Raw genomic sequence first — 17,095 nt, forward strand, 5'->3', positions numbered from 1 at the left:
CCAAAGTTTGTTGTTAAGTGGATAAGAAGGTGGACATGTCTTGGTATGAGAAAGACCTGAAGACTTTGTGTATATATTTGCTGGGCCACTTTTGTGATTAAGGCATCAGGCTAGAAACCAGAAGACTGAGCAGCTCTAGGAAGAAAGCATTGGCAAACCCTTTCTGAAAATCTTGCCAGGAAAGCTGCAGGAACTTGTCCAGGCAGTTGCCAGGAATCAACGCTGACTTGAACTCCCACTCCACTCCCCCAAAAGTCACTTTTAGTGCATTATGCTCACTGGGGAGAGAGGAACTGTGTTTGATTGTTGGATGCCAAGAAGGCATCTACAGAAAGCAGCCTCTGGTCTGAGTTTTTCATTAATGCATGAATATACCAGATAAAAATGTATACAGGTAGTCCTCAACTTATGACTATAATTGAGCTCAACATTTCTGTTGTTAAGCTAGACATTTGTTAAGTGAATTTTGCCTCATTTTACGATCTATCTTTCCACAGTTAAGTAAATCATTGCAGTTGTTAAGTTACTAACACGGTTGTTAAGTGAATCTGGTGTCCCCCCATTGGCTTTGCTTGTCAGAAGTTCGCAGAAGGAGATCACATGATCTTGGTAGACAGCAATTGTCATAAATATGAACCATTGGCCAAGCCTCTGAATTTTGATCATATGATCATGGGGACGCTGCATGGGTCATAAGTGTGAATAATGGTCCTAAGTCACTTTTTTTTCCCAGTGCCGTTGTAACTTTGAACGGTCACTAAACAAACTGTTCTAAGTCGAGGACTACCTGTACAGGTTGACTTATGACCACAATTGAGGCCAACATTTCCATTGCTAAGCAAGGCAGTTGTGCTAAGCAAGGCAGTTGTGAAGTGAGTTTTTCCCTATTTTGCTATCTTTTTTGCCGCAGTTAAGTGAATCACTGCTTGTTGTTAAGTGAATCATGTGGTCATTAATCTGGCTTCCCCCCCCCCCCCCCGTTGACTTTGCTTGTCGGAAGCAAAAGGTGATCACATGACCCCAGGACAGAACAACTGCCAATTGTCAGGAGCCCGAAATTTTGATCACGTGGCCATGGGGATGCTGCAACAACGGTCGTATGTGGGAAAACTGGTCGTGTCACTTTTTTTCAGTGCCTTTGTATCTTTGAATGGTCGCTAAACGAATGGATGTAAGTCAAGGACTGCCTGTAGCAACCTGAAAATGTTGAGTATGCAGCAGTTTAAATGAGGCTTACTACTTCCAAAGCTCCTGCAGAACTCATCATAATGAAAAGGTGGCAATTCCTTGGTTATCAACTTTTGGCCACTCCTAGCTTAAAAGGTTCTGAGAGTTGCAGGTGGGCATCTCATGCTATGATTCCCAGCATATTGTCTTGTTTGCTGGTGCCATCCAATAACTAATAGATAGCTTTTAATGGATGAAAAGCAGCTTGTGCAATTGTATGAAGAGTGACTAATGTCTGTAATATATGAAAGGGAATCAATCTGACATACGTGGCTCTTCTTAGAAGCCATTTAATTCATCTCTGGGGGGAAATAATAATGGGGAGCAGCCAGAGAAGAAAGAAATGCACAGCACCTGCAGGAGCTGACTTACTACAATGCCCAAAGGCCCTGTGTGTTGCAGGTGTGTGACATGAGGTAGTCACTAATCCTCTCCTCTCTTTGTCCATACTAGGTACCTGGTAAAACCCATCAGTAGGCCTGGAGTCAAAAATCTGCAGCTAATACTCTGCTCTTCTGCTCTTTGGCTCTCCATGCGAGCCAGGGACAAATGGATGCCATCGCAAGTGCCGGCCTCAAGAGGAAGTTTGACGATGTGGACGTGGGCTCGCCCATTTCCAATTCCGACGATGAGATCTCCAACAGTGACAGCGCAGACAGCTGCGACAGCGTCAATCCTCCAAGCTCCTCAGGCTTCATTCGTAAGTGTTGGCATTAGAGGGTTTTTGAAACACGGTTCACTCCGTACAGGTGGCCCTCAACTTATGGCCGCAATTGGGCCTGGAATTTCCGTTGCTAAGTAATGTGGTTATTAAGTCATCCTGTGATCATGCCTAATTTTTTGCTGTAAACCACATGGTCACTAAGTGAATCCAACTTCCCTTACTGATTTTGCTTGTCAGAAGCAGGCAGGGACAATTGCAAATGGTGATTGCATGGCACCCCCCCCTCTCCCCCCAAGACACTGCAGCTGTCATAAGTGTGAGCTAGTTGCCGTGCCTAGAAGTGTGACCACTGGTCGTAAGTCAATTTTTTCAGCAGCACTGTAATTTTAAACAGTCACTAAACAAATGATTGTAAGTCAAGGACTAACTGCGTCATCAGCATTAATTCTGGCAGTACTTATTGAAGAATTTACCTGTTCCATCTGTCAGTCACTGAAGCCTTGCTTCTCAAGAAAGTCTTCCATGGTGTCAAACTTTTGCAAGAATGGGATGACTTCTCAGGTGAAGCAAGAGTAGTAAGTATGGACTTCTGCCTAGCTCAGGGGTCTGCAACCTGAAACAGTCAAAGCCATTTGGACCCGTTTCCCACAGAAAACAAAACACCAAGAGCCACAAAATCTGAGTGGGCATGGCCAACTCGATGTCACTCACTCCCATCTAGTCACATGACACCCCCAGCCACGCTTACCCAGGTTTTGTAGCACCCAGTGTATTCTATGGAAAACGGGTTTCTCTTTCTCTCTCCCGCCTTCTCTCCCTCTCTCCCATCTCTCTCTTTCTCCCTCTCTCTCGTCTCCCTCTCCCTCCCTCCCTCCCTCCCTCTCATCTCTCTCACTGCCCACCACTTCCCAACCCACACACCCAGGGAATAACTAACGAAATTCGGCCACGTTCTCTCTGTCTCTGGAAAGATACAAAGATGAGGACCCAGTTGTGGGGGCAATAAGCTGACTTTGTATAAATATACAAAAGGATGAAGGCTATTGCTGAGCACATTGTAAGCCGCCCTGAGTCTTCGGAGAAGGGCGGCATATAAATCAAATTAAAAAAAAAAAAAAAAAAAAAAAAAACATTGCATTGCAAAAGGAGTGACTGTCAGGCTGTTACATCACAGCGCCACGAGGTTGCCACCTTAGATTGCTGCACACACTTCAGAGAAGCATCATCTCAAGCAGTAGCACACTCACACAAGCACTCATATGCATCCTGCAACTTGGGCCAAAGTGGCTAGAAAATATAGTCCCTGGGTGCCCCCAAAGACGCGTGGCAGGCAAAGTACGGGATGACCCGTCCCCAATCACCAAGTCAGTGTCTGCTGATTCTTTGCAAAACTGGGCAAAGGTGGAGAGGGGGGAGCAAACAGAGCTGAATTGAGTCGAATCTGTTTCTCTTTCTCTCTCTGTGTCCCTCACTTGCGGCCCGATTGCAGCAGGAAACAGAGGGTGGCTACCGCCGGCCTTGGTTAGTGCTGGATGCGCAACCAGCTCTCCGTGCCAAGAGAGAGAGAGAGCTGCCAGGGACGAGTGGGGCAGGGAATCGGCTCCAGGAGGAGGAGGGGACCCAGTCTCCCCCATTGTGAAGTGCACTTCCACTGTGCTGCACAAGGCACTGGGAGAGCAGTGGGCAGGCCATGGAGTGGTTATTGGGTCTTCCCCCGCCCCACACCAAAAGGAAAGTCAGCTGGACTTCTTCTCCTAGAAGCCCCCCTACCCTTTCCTCTGCTCCCTGCTCCCCTACCCCCCATTCAATCCCACTTTGGGATAGAGGAGCATGTGCTGGAAACGCGTGTTGGGGCGACGTCAGAGCACGCCTTCTGACCCACCGGTGCTCAGCCCGCAACTCTCCACACTCATCCAAGCCCGGCTTGCTGAGGAAGGGGGGGAGCAGCCCTGACCCCTCCGCTGCCCCCACCCCTCATGGCCCCAGCCATCGCTGCCCAGCTTCCTCAAAGATGCGGCGCATATCAAAGGCAGCAGCTCGTGTTGGAGGTGTCGAACAGCAGGACAGCTGTGTGAGCTGGGCCAGGCCGCTTCACCATCCGACTCGCCAATGGGGGCGTTTCTGCTGGGCCATCCGCCGCCCCCCACGCTGGGCTTTTGTGCTCGGCTGTGGGAGGAGAGCACTTCCCCACGCCGCCTCCTTTCTCTTGGCCCTGGTGATGAGGGAGAAGGAAAGTCAGGCTTAGGGGCTGGCCCCCACCCTGCAAGATCCGCCCTCGCTGTTCTCTCCCAGACTCCTTTGCTGGCGGCAACCACAAATGTACGGCGAAAGCAGAATTCTGTTTCCGTGCAAAGGCAAATATAGGGGCTCTTCGTTCCCGCACTAAGGCTCCGCCCACTGCCACGACAGGGCGACAGCTCTTTCATCTCTCTGCTGCAACAGGGCCATAGAGAGCCAGATGCAGAAAGAGCTGCATGTGGCTCTGGAGCCACGGGTTGCTGACACCCAGCCTAGCTGCTTCTGTGTTGCCAACCAATGAAAGTTTGTCAAGAGCAGCCTAATGAAGCTGTTCCATCTTACGGAGTTAATAATTCTAATAAAAGTGTGCATAGTAGTCTTTTCTCCCACCCCCCCAATCTGATCCTAGTAGAATATATATCCCCACTTTTGCTATTTTTGGTCTATTGGGTGTAATAGAAGCAAATCATGTGAGAAGTTACTATTTTCTTAGATGCTCCATATAGGATTGATTAGTTCAGGGGTCCCCAACTCTCAGGCCACGTCCCTTTCGGAACCAGGCAGCAAAAGTGGAGGGCGAGAACACGCACACAGCTCCACTTGCATGAGCAGCGAGAGCACGCACGCATGCATGCAAGAAGCTCCATTTGTGTGAGTGGTGGGTGCGCCATTACTTCACTTGCACAAATGGAGCTGCTCACGCACGCTCCCGCTGCTCGTACAGATCCCCTCTCTCCCCCCCCCCGGGTGGGCCACCAAGCCAGAAAGGTTGAGGCCTGCTGGATTAGTAGTCCATAATACCAGGACCGTTTAGCACTTAGGATTCAAGGCAGAAAAATGTTTTTGTGTGAGTTGGGGGATGAATAATCCACTACATTCCTCTGGTGTTCTCTACACCCCTCCCCGCATTTGTTTGAGATGTGAAAGAGAAGGCTGCTCTCTTTTCTGTCCCTGTCTCCCCTTTTCTGAAGCAGTGCTCCCCTGATATCAGATAGCTGCCAATTCGGTAAGCTTTTTACAAGACCTGGCTAATTTCAGCAAGTGTTCAAGGAACCACTTCAGTCTCTCCTGACTGAATGCATTTGGCAGAATCCAGGAGATGGGCCTTTTCTGCCATGGCACTTGCCCTGTGGAATATCATCTCCTCCCCTCCTCCCCCCCTCCCCGCCCCCAAGTTGAGATTGGCCCTGTCCTGATAATCTTCCGGAAAGCCCTCAAAACATGGCTATATCAGCAGGCCTGGGGAATCTCACAGAAATGGTGATATCAGGAGATGGCCGCATTATTTTTAACATCTCTTTTTCTCTACTGTTTTGGTATTAATAATGTTGATTTTTTTTTAAAAAAAAAAAGTATACTTATTTTACTATTGTCCCTGTGAGAAGGGTGGCTGTAGAAATATAAATAAATAGACGCTATTATGGTTGTTCCTCAGTGCTGGGTGTTATTTCTTATGTTGGTTACATTTTTCTGTTTAGCTTTTAACCTTATTACTGTTCTGGATCTCGGTAAGCTGCTCAGAGTCAGACATGATTAGAATAGCATATGAGCCTAGTAAAATAAATAAATTCCCTAAAGCAGCTGTGCCTTTTCCTAGGATCATGTGTCTGCCCTTGTGTTCTGCCTAGCCATATTGATTACCCTCTTTTGGAGCATGAAGAGTTATAAGAAATTAATCAGCACTTTAGTCTTAGTTCAGTAGAATAGCCGTTAGTTCAAACAGCTTACATTCTGCCCCAATGATTGTTACTCAGATAGGCTTGCCTATGTTAACTTCATTGCTGGTTATGATTGGAGAAGGAGGTTAGATGTGAAAAGATGATTTGCTGGATAAGGACCTGACTTGACAAAACAGTGCCATGCCTGTTGTTTTAAACCATTAGTGGCATTTGAAAAATCGATGGCGATGCCGCATTGATTCTACAGAACCTTAAGATTTCTCAGTATTTCCCAGATTTCTGGAAAGGCAGCTTGCCTGTTGCTATTAATACGCCTGTGTGGTGCACAGCCAGAATTTTAAATAGCTTACAGACTTCACTCTTGGTTGTTCAGAGCTACAATAAAACCCTGCGGGCTTTGGCCAGTGCTCTTTATATCCTGGAACATGCTCAGAAACCTGTCCAGCGCTTAAGAATTAAGTGGCAGGTATGTGTCAGTGCGGAAGATTTTGAAAGCTGCTATGGTGGAAGACACATTCTTCAAACAACATTTGGCACGGGTGCTCTGTAACAATGAAGAAAATATTAAATGGGGTGTGTGACAGGAGGCCCATCCTTGCTTCAATTTTCAAGCTGTGTTTCTGTTTTGTTTTCTTACATATCAGCAACCTCCATCTTAAAAAGGCAGAAACAGCTGCGTAGAAAGAACGTGCGCTTCGACCAAGTGACTGTGTACTACTTTGCAAGGCGTCAGGGATTTACCAGCGTTCCTAGCCAAGGGGGCAGTTCCCTGGGCATGGCCCAGCGGCATAACTCTGTCCGCAGGTATACCCTTGGTGAATTTGCCCAAGAGCAGGAAGTGAATCACCGTGAGATCCTTCGAGAACACCTAAAGGAGGAGAAGCTTCATGCCAAGAAAATGAAGGTAGGCTTTTGGCAGGCAGAAAAGTCCTTTTTGGTCCCTCATTTGCAGAGTTTTTGGTGCTGCAGCTTGACCCTATTTTCATACGTATGTAGCGAATATAGCAAGGTTGGGAATTGATTTTGAATGCCTGTAAGCCTTTTCCCAATTTGATACGGTGAGTTCATATCAGGCCTACCTGTGGGAAGTGGTAGAGAAAGACCTAGACCACGAGTGTCAAACTCGCCGCATCACATTACTGTCACATGACGTATCGTGACTTTTTTTCCCTTTGCGGAGCTGGGGTGGGTGTGGCCTGTGCATGCCACATCTAGCCCGTGGGCCACCAATTTGACACCCCTGAACTAGACAATCATATGGTTCTTTGGTGTATTTGCCTGGACTTTTTTATTTGTCTGTCTCTGCAGTTATTAAGAAATAGTATTCCAAATGTGCACTTCTGATTATTTTGCATTTTGGTTTTCTTTCCTGTCTTCTCCATTATGTTAATTCTGCGCCCCAAACCGAAGTCCGTTTCTCCCTGGATTTCCCCATATTTCATAGACTACATACAGCCCTCCATCTGGATTGGAATATGAGAAATGCCACTGGTAATGTGAAAATGAGCTTTGAAGAATTTCTTCTTGAAGTGAATGAATGTGAAGCTGTCAAGAGCTTTCCCTCTGGGGCTTTTGGTGAGGAAGGGTCAGAGATGAGCTTTCTGAGGAAAAGCTAAGGATTCCTCGCCATCCAGCAGCATTGCTAGTCATGCCAACCAGTTTTCTAGCCTCTGTTTTGTGTCAATTTGATTCATGGGAAGGCTGAGCAATTGCAGCAAAAGCCTCTCCCCTTTTAGCCTCCTCCAGCAAGCTTCCTGTTCGGTCCATCTCCTTATCATGCCTCCTGGCAGCCTGGTTGGTGTGTCCTGTAGGTTGCCTAGCAACTGGGTTTCCCTTACTGAATTGAATGCTTCTGTCAAAAAACACAGACGGTCCAATCATTCCCTTGCTACCATGACAACCAGCTTAGCCAAAAGGACAAATATTCATTCTGTAGTCCTGCAACTCTGGCCTACTTCTTATAGTTTTTAAAGGAAATCAGTTTCTGAACTGCACTGCTTCAAGGTCTAGGTTTGTCCTTATACGATCCATCCTTGTTTATGCATATGCCACCTCCAGAAGGTGAAAAAGAGAAGGATCTGGGTTGTGACTTGCTAACTAGCTTGGTAGCTTTCTGTGGTGGCTGTTTTTGGTGTTTTTGGTTGTATGAATGAACATCTGGTCCTGGATACCAATCCAACCTTCTTATATATTGAGGTGGAGTAGGTCTGAAAAGAAGCCTGCTTATTTATGTGTTTATTTCCCAACTTTATTATTTTTACAAATAACTCTAGACAGCAAACATATCTAATATTTTCCTCGTCCTGTTTTCCCCACTGCAACAATCCTGTGAGGTGGATTGGGTTGATTGAGAGTAACTGGCCCAAAGTTACCCAGCTGGCTTTCCAAAAAAAGTAGTTGCAGTTTTGGTAATAAAACTGTGGTGCTCTTGAAGACTATGGGGAACATGCAAAGTGCTTTTCTAAAACATGAGGGTTTTGTATATTCCACAGAGAATTTGGCATTCTGAAAATCCATTTTTCCCTTTCACGGTCTGTTAGTTGCACAGAAATGTTGAAGGTCCTATCAGCTACATTTTAAAGGTTTCATTTCTATATTTGTCATGCAACTCCTTGTCATTTTTAATGTCAATTCTACTTTCTCACGTATCTGTTCCTTATTCAGCCACCTTACAACAACCTACAAAATCTTTCTTCCCTCTAGCTGCCAAAAAAAAAAAAAACCCTCACATAAGTCTTCTCCCCTCCCAAGATTGGAGGTGAAACAAATTTGTACTCTGTTCAGCAGACGGTTTTGTTTTGTTTTGTTTTTTGTATGAGGCACCAATCAGCCAAGTGTACCTTCTGCTTTGCCCTTGAGGACAGGCTGTGTCTGCCAGTAGAAAAATTACTGTGCTTTCCACATGGCCAGCAATGCGAATGGTTGTGTCCGTCATCTGTTTTGTGTAAGAAACATCAAGCTACAAATGTGTTTAGCGTCTCAGCAAAGTCGTGATGTAATGATTGGATCAAGGTCACCCTCAGATCCCCCCTCCCACCCCCTCAAGGTTCTAGAATTCCCAAATCCAAGCTCCACCTGTCACACTGCTTCCCTCAGAAAATGGAGGAGACCGGATTGCAGTGCTCAAGCAGAGCTTAGTTCTCACCTCAGCCCTCAGCTGTGTTGCATCATGTCTCTCAGGAATGGTCCTTTGTAATACCACGGCTACTCTGATGAAACACTACTACTCGCTTTGTTTTTGCCATCAGCTTTTCTTTTCTTTTTAATTTTGAATTTTTATTGCATTTTACGAAGGGTATAAAAACCAAAAGAAAACATTTTAAAAATAGGAGGAAGGTGGGGGGGGGGATGGGGTTGCAGGCAGTGAAGGAAATATCTACAAAAAAGTATAACTTCTGACTTTTTTTTGGTAAAGATGTGAATACTGCTTCCATGTTGCCCATGGTTCAGATCCTTTTTTGCTTCCCACTTAAAACAGACACTGTATTTTCTTTTTTCTTCTTAAAATGTACAGGTAGTTCTTGACTAGCAACCACAAGTGGGAACAGAATTTCTATTCCTAAACATAGTGCCTGTTACCTGATTTTATGACCTTTCTTGCCATTGCAGTGAATCACTGCAGTTGTTAAGTGAAACTGGCTGTCATTAAGTGAACCTGCTTCCCCCTATCAACTTGATTTCTCAGCAGTTGGCTGAGAAGGTCACAAATGGGATGCCGTAACTGCCATAAATACATGCCAGTTGCCCAAGTCATGTGATCATATAACTATGGGATGTTTCAGTCATGAATGTGAGGACCGTTTATAAGTCACATTTTTCAATTCCATTGTAACTTTCAGTGGTTGCCAAAGGAATGATTGTAAGTCAAGGATCAGTTATGTATATTCATTTTGTAAATAACATGACACAAAGTTTGTCAAAGTGAAAAATATAGAGTATCGTGGTCAACACTGATAAGAATTATTTGTGCTTTTAGATACCACTAGAAATGTCAAATTTAAACGCAGGATTTTGGCTTGGAAAATGTGCTACTCTATATACATATATCTCCTCTGAGTTTTTTGGGGAGGGGGAAATGAGATCTACAGGGTTGTATGGGCCATTGTCCAAACCATGATTTGAAATTTCCCACGTCAGATAAAGTAAATGAAATACATATCTCCCTCTGATATCATTCTGTTTGAGGGGGCAGATTTTAAAGGACAGATGAATTGGATAAAGGTTCAGAATGGGTGGGCATGGAGCTGGGGAATGTGCAAAGAACTAAACTACTCTCTCTTAATTGATCATGACCGGCCCACACAAGCCAAGAGCTGGTTTGATCAAAGCCCATAATCTTTTCTAACAAAGCTATGGCTTGTGTAGTAGCTTGAAGGCTTGCATGTGCAAAGGCGAGTCACTGTCAGAATTTACTCCCCAATTTCTCTCGATGTTGCATTCTGAAAACAAAGGAGAATGAAAAGCCCAGAACATGGTCTAACGGTGCTCTGGTCTGTGCATGTAAAGCTGGATCACTGTTAGAACTTGCTTCTTCTCTGTCCAGCAAGCTTTTGGGCTTACTTCAGCTTTGAAAGTGCAAAAAACCGCATCATTGTCAAAAGGAATCGGTATTTGGAGGAAACGGGTGACCTTTGCAGCCCAGTTAAACTCAGGGAAATCATTTGTCTTTTTTTTTTTTTCCAGACTGAAAACTGATGGGATTTCAATTTCAAGATTAACTTTTGCTGGTGTCTGTGTCTGTTGTGTTCTCTGTTCTTTCCCACACCCCCGCCCCCCCTAAGCTGACCAAGAATGGAACTGTGGAGTCCGAAGAGGCTGATGGCTTGACGCTTGAGGATGTCTCTGATGATGACCTCGATGTAGAGAACGTGGAGGTGGATGACTACTTCTTCTTACAGCCGTTGCCCACCAAGCGGCGGCGAGCTCTACTTCGAGCCTCTGGTGTTCATCGCATCGATGCAGAGGAAAAACAAGAACTTCGGGCCATCCGCCTCTCGCGAGAAGAATGTGGGTGTGACTGCCGGCTGTACTGTGACCCTGAGGCCTGTGCCTGTAGCCAGGCTGGAATTAAATGCCAGGTCAGTGGGGAAGAAACCGCTAGGCTTTGGCCTGAACCATATCTCTTTATGCCTGCGTGTCTTTTTGATATGGAGCGGGATCCACTCAAGCCTGGTTTCATGTGTTGAGTCTGAGCTTATTAGAGGTGATTTTTAAAGAGAACTCCTATAAAGTCTTAAGGGGTGATAAGATGTATTGTCCCAGGGGTGAAAACCAGCAGGTTCTGACAGGTTCTGGAGAACTGATAGCAGAAATTTTGAGCAGTTTGAAGAACCGGCAAGTACCACCTCTGGCTGGCCCAAGTGTGGGGTGGGAATGGAGATTTTGCAATATCCTCCTTCTGGAGTGGGGAGGGAATGGAGATTTTGCAATATCCTTCTCCTGCCATGCCCACCAAGCCACACTCACAGAACCGGTAGGGAAAAATTTTGGATTTCACCGCTGTATTGTCCCCTTAGATGCTCCAAGACTGAAGTTAAAAAAAGAAGCGAATAATTCAGGAGGGAAGATCCTGCTTGAGTTTGTGGAGAAAAACAAACGACAAGATGCAGCTAGCCTCTGGGATGGGGAGCTAAAAGGATGAGGAGGTCTTGAGGAAATAGCACTAGCTTTCCAGGATGATGTGAAGTCACTGTAGTTATTCATGTGGGAATCCGCTATTCTTCTGCTTCTCTCTCTTGGCCGCTATATGAAACGAGCGCTTGAAAGAATCCGATCAAATGTTAAATTACGCAGCGTTTTTGCAAGTTTAACCACATTTTCATAGTATTTGATTTACAGTGTTATGCTTCTTAGACAAAACGAAGAGACAAAGGGATGTTCAGAATCCAGAAGTATTAAATACAGGAAGTCTTAAATTACTTCATTTTTGATTCCCAACATCTAAGCTGCTGGGTAATCACCAAATTTCATGCTCTGCATTGTTCTCATCTGTAGCATTTTGCTTCCCCCCCCCCACATGTGGAATGTGTGCATTAGCATTTCTGCTCTTAATATTTTCTTGGCAAAGTCATTCTCTCTCACTCTCTCTGCCTCTTTTGCACCACATCTTTATGCACACTAAATGTCTAGCTCTCTGGTAAAGGATTTCAGGTCCTCTTTCCTGAAAGTGCTTTTATTCTGAGAGAACATTTGATGGCTTGATAAATGAAGTGTCAAAGAGCACATTCTTTCTTTCACAATAGATCGAATACGACATACTCCAGGCCAGTCTTTATTTCTTTTGATTTCTCCTTGAAATACAAGATTTATAGGTAGGGGGAAAGAATTGAATGGGGTGGGGGTGCAGATTCTGGGTTGCTTGCAGGCTATCTAGCCGGTTGCTTTTTGATAACAGCTTACATGAATTTTACATGTTTCATCTGACTTAATTTTCTATCTGTTCACTTACTCTCATTTTAGCCAAGCTTTCATCCTTCCAATCACTTCCTCGGTTCTCACACAGGCCCAGTTTTCACTGTCCTTCGCTTCCCCCACCCAGGTGGACCGAATGTCCTTCCCATGCGGCTGTTCCAGAGATGGTTGTGGGAACATGGCTGGGAGAATTGAATTCAATCCCATCCGGGTGAGGACTCACTACCTGCACACCATTATGAAACTAGAGCTAGAGAATAAACGGCAGGTGAGCCGGGCCCAGGTTCTGGATGAAGAGACCCCTCATAGCTCCGGCAGTGACTGGCTGGGAAGCCAGTCCCCAGAGACCCAGGATTTCCAGGAGTTCATGGCGGAGAATGAAACGGCAGTCATGCATCTTCAGACAGCTGAGGAGTTGGAGAGGCTGAAGGCCGAGGAAGACTCTAGCAGCGGCTCCAGCATGGAAAGCTTGGGGGTGTGCATTTTGGAGGAGCCGCTTTCTGTCTCCGAAGGGATGTGCCCAAGCCTCGCCACACCAATCCTCATTCAAGCTCAGCTGCCACCAGGTTCCTCTGTTCTGTGTTTCACGGACAGTTCTGAGCAAGCCAGCTCAGCTGAGGGCAGCCAACGCTACTTGAACAATGGGCCTGTTGTGTACTATCAGGTTGACCAAAGGTCAGTGCTGGGGGTGAAGGGGGAAAATAGAGCAGAGGAGCCTGAGGGGCCCCCTCGTTACACAGAGGAGAAGGAGCTAAGCATCTACTCTGTCCCTGTGACTTCACTGGTGTCTTGCGGCAGAGCCACAGCCACCAGCAGTGTAGAAACAGAGAAGGCTGCTGTATCTTTCGAGCCCCTGTCTTCTGAGAGCTGTCAGCCTGAAGTTCCTCTGCCAAGCCTGCCACTCCACACAGACGTGCCACAAGACAGTTTGCGGCCCCAGAATGTGGTGCCGCAATCTCCAGAGAGGGCCTGCGAGCTCCCCTCTTCTGAGGAATGCTCTTTGGGCCCTTCTCTGGCCGTGTGACAATTCCCAACCCATCACCTTGATGTTTATTTATTGACAAAAGGTTTTTAATCAAATGGCCATAGCCATTGGGAATTGTTTAATATTGGGGTGTGGGAGGGAAAGGAGAAGGGGGCTGCTTCGTGTGGGCTCCACCATATAAGGACCTAAAACGAGCACTTATAGCTGCCTCAAAGTAGGAGGACCTGTCTACTAGTTGGGCGGCCTCCTGGTTCTGAAGAGGTTGGACCCATAGGTGATGGAACTTTGTAGGGGAGGCCTTGACTCCATCCTACAAGGACCAAATGTGAATGTGTCTCATGGAAGCAATAGAGCAAAGCTGCCTTTTCTAAAGCGCTGGATGGGTTGCAGGGCAGGCGGAAGAGAACACTTGTTGCTACTTCATGACATCAATCAGTCTCTAGGCGTGGTGGAAATCTCTCCCTCCAGTTGCTGATCCCAAGCGAAGCTGCCGCCACCGCTGCCGTCACCCATCCCTTTCTGTCACTTTCAGTGCTGTGTCTTGGTAACGGTGACCTTACTTGCTTGAACTGCTCTAACCAGTTACACAGCTTAAGCTCTGCAACCTCTTATTTATGTGACATTTACTGCCCTTCGTTCCCTGGAAGAATCCCATATATTTTTTAAATTCACTATGAATTAACTTTGATCATGACTAGCTTACACCTACAGTTTGGCATGCAACTGTCGTAAAAAATAATTTTCATCCTGGAGCCTCTGCCCTGCCCCTGCCAATAGCTTCACCCAAACATGTTCACGGCCCGTTTTGCTGGCTGGCCTTTGCTGGGACTGATTATGTTTAAACTAAGTTTTTTTTAAAAATGCTGAATGTTTACGGACATGATGTGACTCAAGACTTGTCACGGACTCTATGATCCTAAACTGTCACCTCCGACTAGAGTCCCTTTGGGGATCTATTTCTGTAAACAATGAACGCCCTAGGATCGGGTGGGATCCAACTTCCTTCTGAAAAGAACTGCCAATTTGGGTGGGCAGAGAATTCGACAAAGTACTTATTAGCCTTTTGCCCCATAGTTTTCTGAATCAATTTTCCCTTCCACTATCTCAGTCTTTTCCATTCTAGTTGCACAAGAATTTGGAGGTGATATTGAAAGCTTTCTGTCCCCTTGCTCCTTGCTTAGCAACCTAGCATTCTGGATGACTTGAAAGGGCACGGAGTCTGTGTGCAGTAAAACTGCAACCTGCTGGGTACCAAGCATTTAGGGTCAGTAAATGTGCAATAAGGTGGCACCTGCAATTCCCCTCCTGGTGAAGTGTGTACATTGTTCCAATTGGTCTTGGAATAAAGGGAGAAAGGACGTCCTTATAAGCTGCCACTCCACCCCTATGACAACTCTAGGATAACAAAAGCACTTTTCTCTTCCAGCTTACCAGGCATCCTTTCCTCCTTCATCTACCTAAACAACAGATAATCATTGTCTTTCTCTGTCATCACCTGTTCTGACCCAGCTCATGTTACAGCCCTGTGGTGTATGGCCTGGTAGATCAGCAAGAACTGGTTTCCCAGTATTTAGGAATCTTTCTTTTTTCAGACTGCTCAAGACTTACAGTGAGTTGCACGAAAGCTATAGTCTGGGTAATTCAGTTACCCATAACTCCTTATGCATAAGAGAGGGTAGGATTTAAATAGCCTTTGCAGAGAGATCTATCCTCATCAAAACCTACCTCCCAGCTGAGAAATAATACAGGCACCATCAGAACTTAAATAGGTTTTTTGTGTTTTTCAGGCATATCACCAGATCTGTGTGAATGCTGGGCCATGTAAGTTTCTAGATGCTGAATCTGAAAAGATTTAACAGGCTTGCCCCTTAATTGAAAAGCTGCTTGGGAGTAGGCAGAACAAAAAAACTCTGGCGGTAGCCAAGTCTAACTTAATTCTTGGCTGTTAACGATCAGTGATGAGCAATCGGCGCTGCCAGTACATCCAGAAAAGCCTATTCTCCTGAAAGTGACTCTCTGTAAGATAAACACTAGCAAATGCTGTGTAGGCGGCAGCTGAGAAAAACTGACTATAACTATTGACATGTAACATCATTCCAGGCTTCAGAATGGATGCAAAGACTCCAATACTAAATTCCTGTCTTGATTTTTACTTTATTTCACCCAAGCTCTCCTTGTGCAGATTAGCATATAGTATACAGCCAAGGCTTCTGTACTTTTGCCAGACTACTAACTACTTAATTGCTTTCACATCACTACCTCTTTCGGGGGATTGTTCAGAAGCAATGCTATGTTTAGTGGGCAAATGTCTCCTTTGTACATTTTAAAATGTAACAGGATGAACGTGCAGCCTTAAAAATGTCCACTGTCCTCGTCTTTAAAAAGCCACACGTTGTTGCATGACACACACAAACACTCCTTCCTATACACTGATCTCATTCCTGAGAGGGTGTTTAGGCTTTTATTCCATGCTGTTTTACCCCCAGGCTACTGTTGGGTTTGAGGGTCCATTGGTGTCTTTAGGAAGAATCTTTCCTAATTCTCACATTTGTAGTTAACAAAACAAGTGGTGCTATAAGCTAGATTTACTTTCAAGGCAGCTGATCCCAGATGCAACTCTCACTGTAGCAAATGTATTTAGTGCTCTTCACATCTGAATCAAACAGAATAGAAAAAATTTCCTCCTACATTGAATGCATAGCTTTGTAGGTATCTAGGTCAAAGAGAAGGCATCTCTCATAAAATTCTCAACTCTTTGAAAGCACCTTGGCTATTTATAATAATACTGACCTGTAACTGCTTTTTTACACAATTACAGTAACATTATTATGGGCAGCTGTAGGTTTGTTTCAGGACAAGATGCACTTGCCTTTTTCCTATATTACTCCTCCATTTTTCAGCTAGTCTTTATAGCCCTTTATAGACCATTGTGTTGTAGATCTGCTCTAAAGTAGTAGCTAAAACCAGAGATTTTGCTGCCTTTAACTGCATGGTGTTATTCTGGGGATTGGGCACAATCAGCCCTAGAATCAAGATTTTCAATGGGGCTTACCTCAATCCTTGCAGATCTGGCAGTATAAGAATCTCCTCCTGTTGAGTGCTTAAACTGTTGCACCCCTTGGCCACCTGCCAATTCTCACAGATGGTTTGGTGGAATACACTTTCTGAAAATGGAAGCAGCTTCACACTTAAAATACCAGGATTCCATTTTTATAATGCAGAAACAATTCTCGTGACTGACATTCCGGAATGCAATGATTAATGTAACAGCTTGGTAGAAACTAAAGTACTAAAATACTACATTCTTACCCAGAGGTGTAGATAAAAGGGATAACAGAACCTCAACATAGCCATCTGAACTATTAAGTTTTACACTGGCTTGCTTTTCCACGAGAGTGCTTAGTTATGACAGGAAAATACCACCTTAAATAGCTATTTGTAGAAAAACAGCTAGGGGGAAAAACACTCCTTCCTGAGCATTATGAAAAAAGAAAGGGCGCTGATCTCAAATGACAATTTTATTTCTAAATCCTATAGTAGAGGCTGGGCTTCTTAGAAAGCTTTTGTTTTAAAGAATATTCTTTAATGCAAAAAGGCCTATTCTCTTGCCTGTCTCCCTTTTGTTATTAATAACAAAACTATCTTTCTTACTTTGATGTGGTGGTACATTCGCCTGTTTTCCCTTCTTCCCTTCTTTTGGTGCTACTGAACTGTTTACAGGACAGCCCTTTTACTACCTGGAAGAGACTTCTATTAACAGAAGCCCTGGTCTGACATAATTGGTATTAGCCCTGTCCTCTTTTGTCACTTGCAACTGATAACTTCATAACTCTGCTTTCCTGCAGGAAATACACAGGTGGCATTTTCAATGTGAATCCAAAGCTTGTCAGG

The 17,095-nt window shown here is 45.1% G+C and overlaps 1 protein-coding gene across 1 annotated transcript; it reads left to right on the plus strand.

The window, feature by feature from the left end:
- Window positions 1-1,693: 1,693 nt before the first annotated feature.
- On the plus strand, window positions 1,694-13,540 carry CSRNP2 (cysteine and serine rich nuclear protein 2). Its single transcript, XM_070937903.1, has 4 exons — window positions 1,694-1,927; window positions 6,453-6,712; window positions 10,590-10,886; window positions 12,347-13,540. Exons 1-4 carry the CDS (start codon window positions 1,777-1,779, stop codon window positions 13,241-13,243), a joined length of 1,605 nt encoding a protein of 534 aa, XP_070794004.1. The 5' UTR covers window positions 1,694-1,776; the 3' UTR covers window positions 13,244-13,540.
- Window positions 13,541-17,095: the final 3,555 nt, after the last annotated feature.

This window comes from Pituophis catenifer, unplaced genomic scaffold (assembly GCF_029215685.1).
Source record: "Pituophis catenifer annectens isolate HBS135680 unplaced genomic scaffold, rPitCat1.0.hap2 SCAF_2, whole genome shotgun sequence".
In the NCBI taxonomy this organism is placed as follows: domain Eukaryota; kingdom Metazoa; phylum Chordata; class Lepidosauria; order Squamata; family Colubridae; genus Pituophis; species Pituophis catenifer.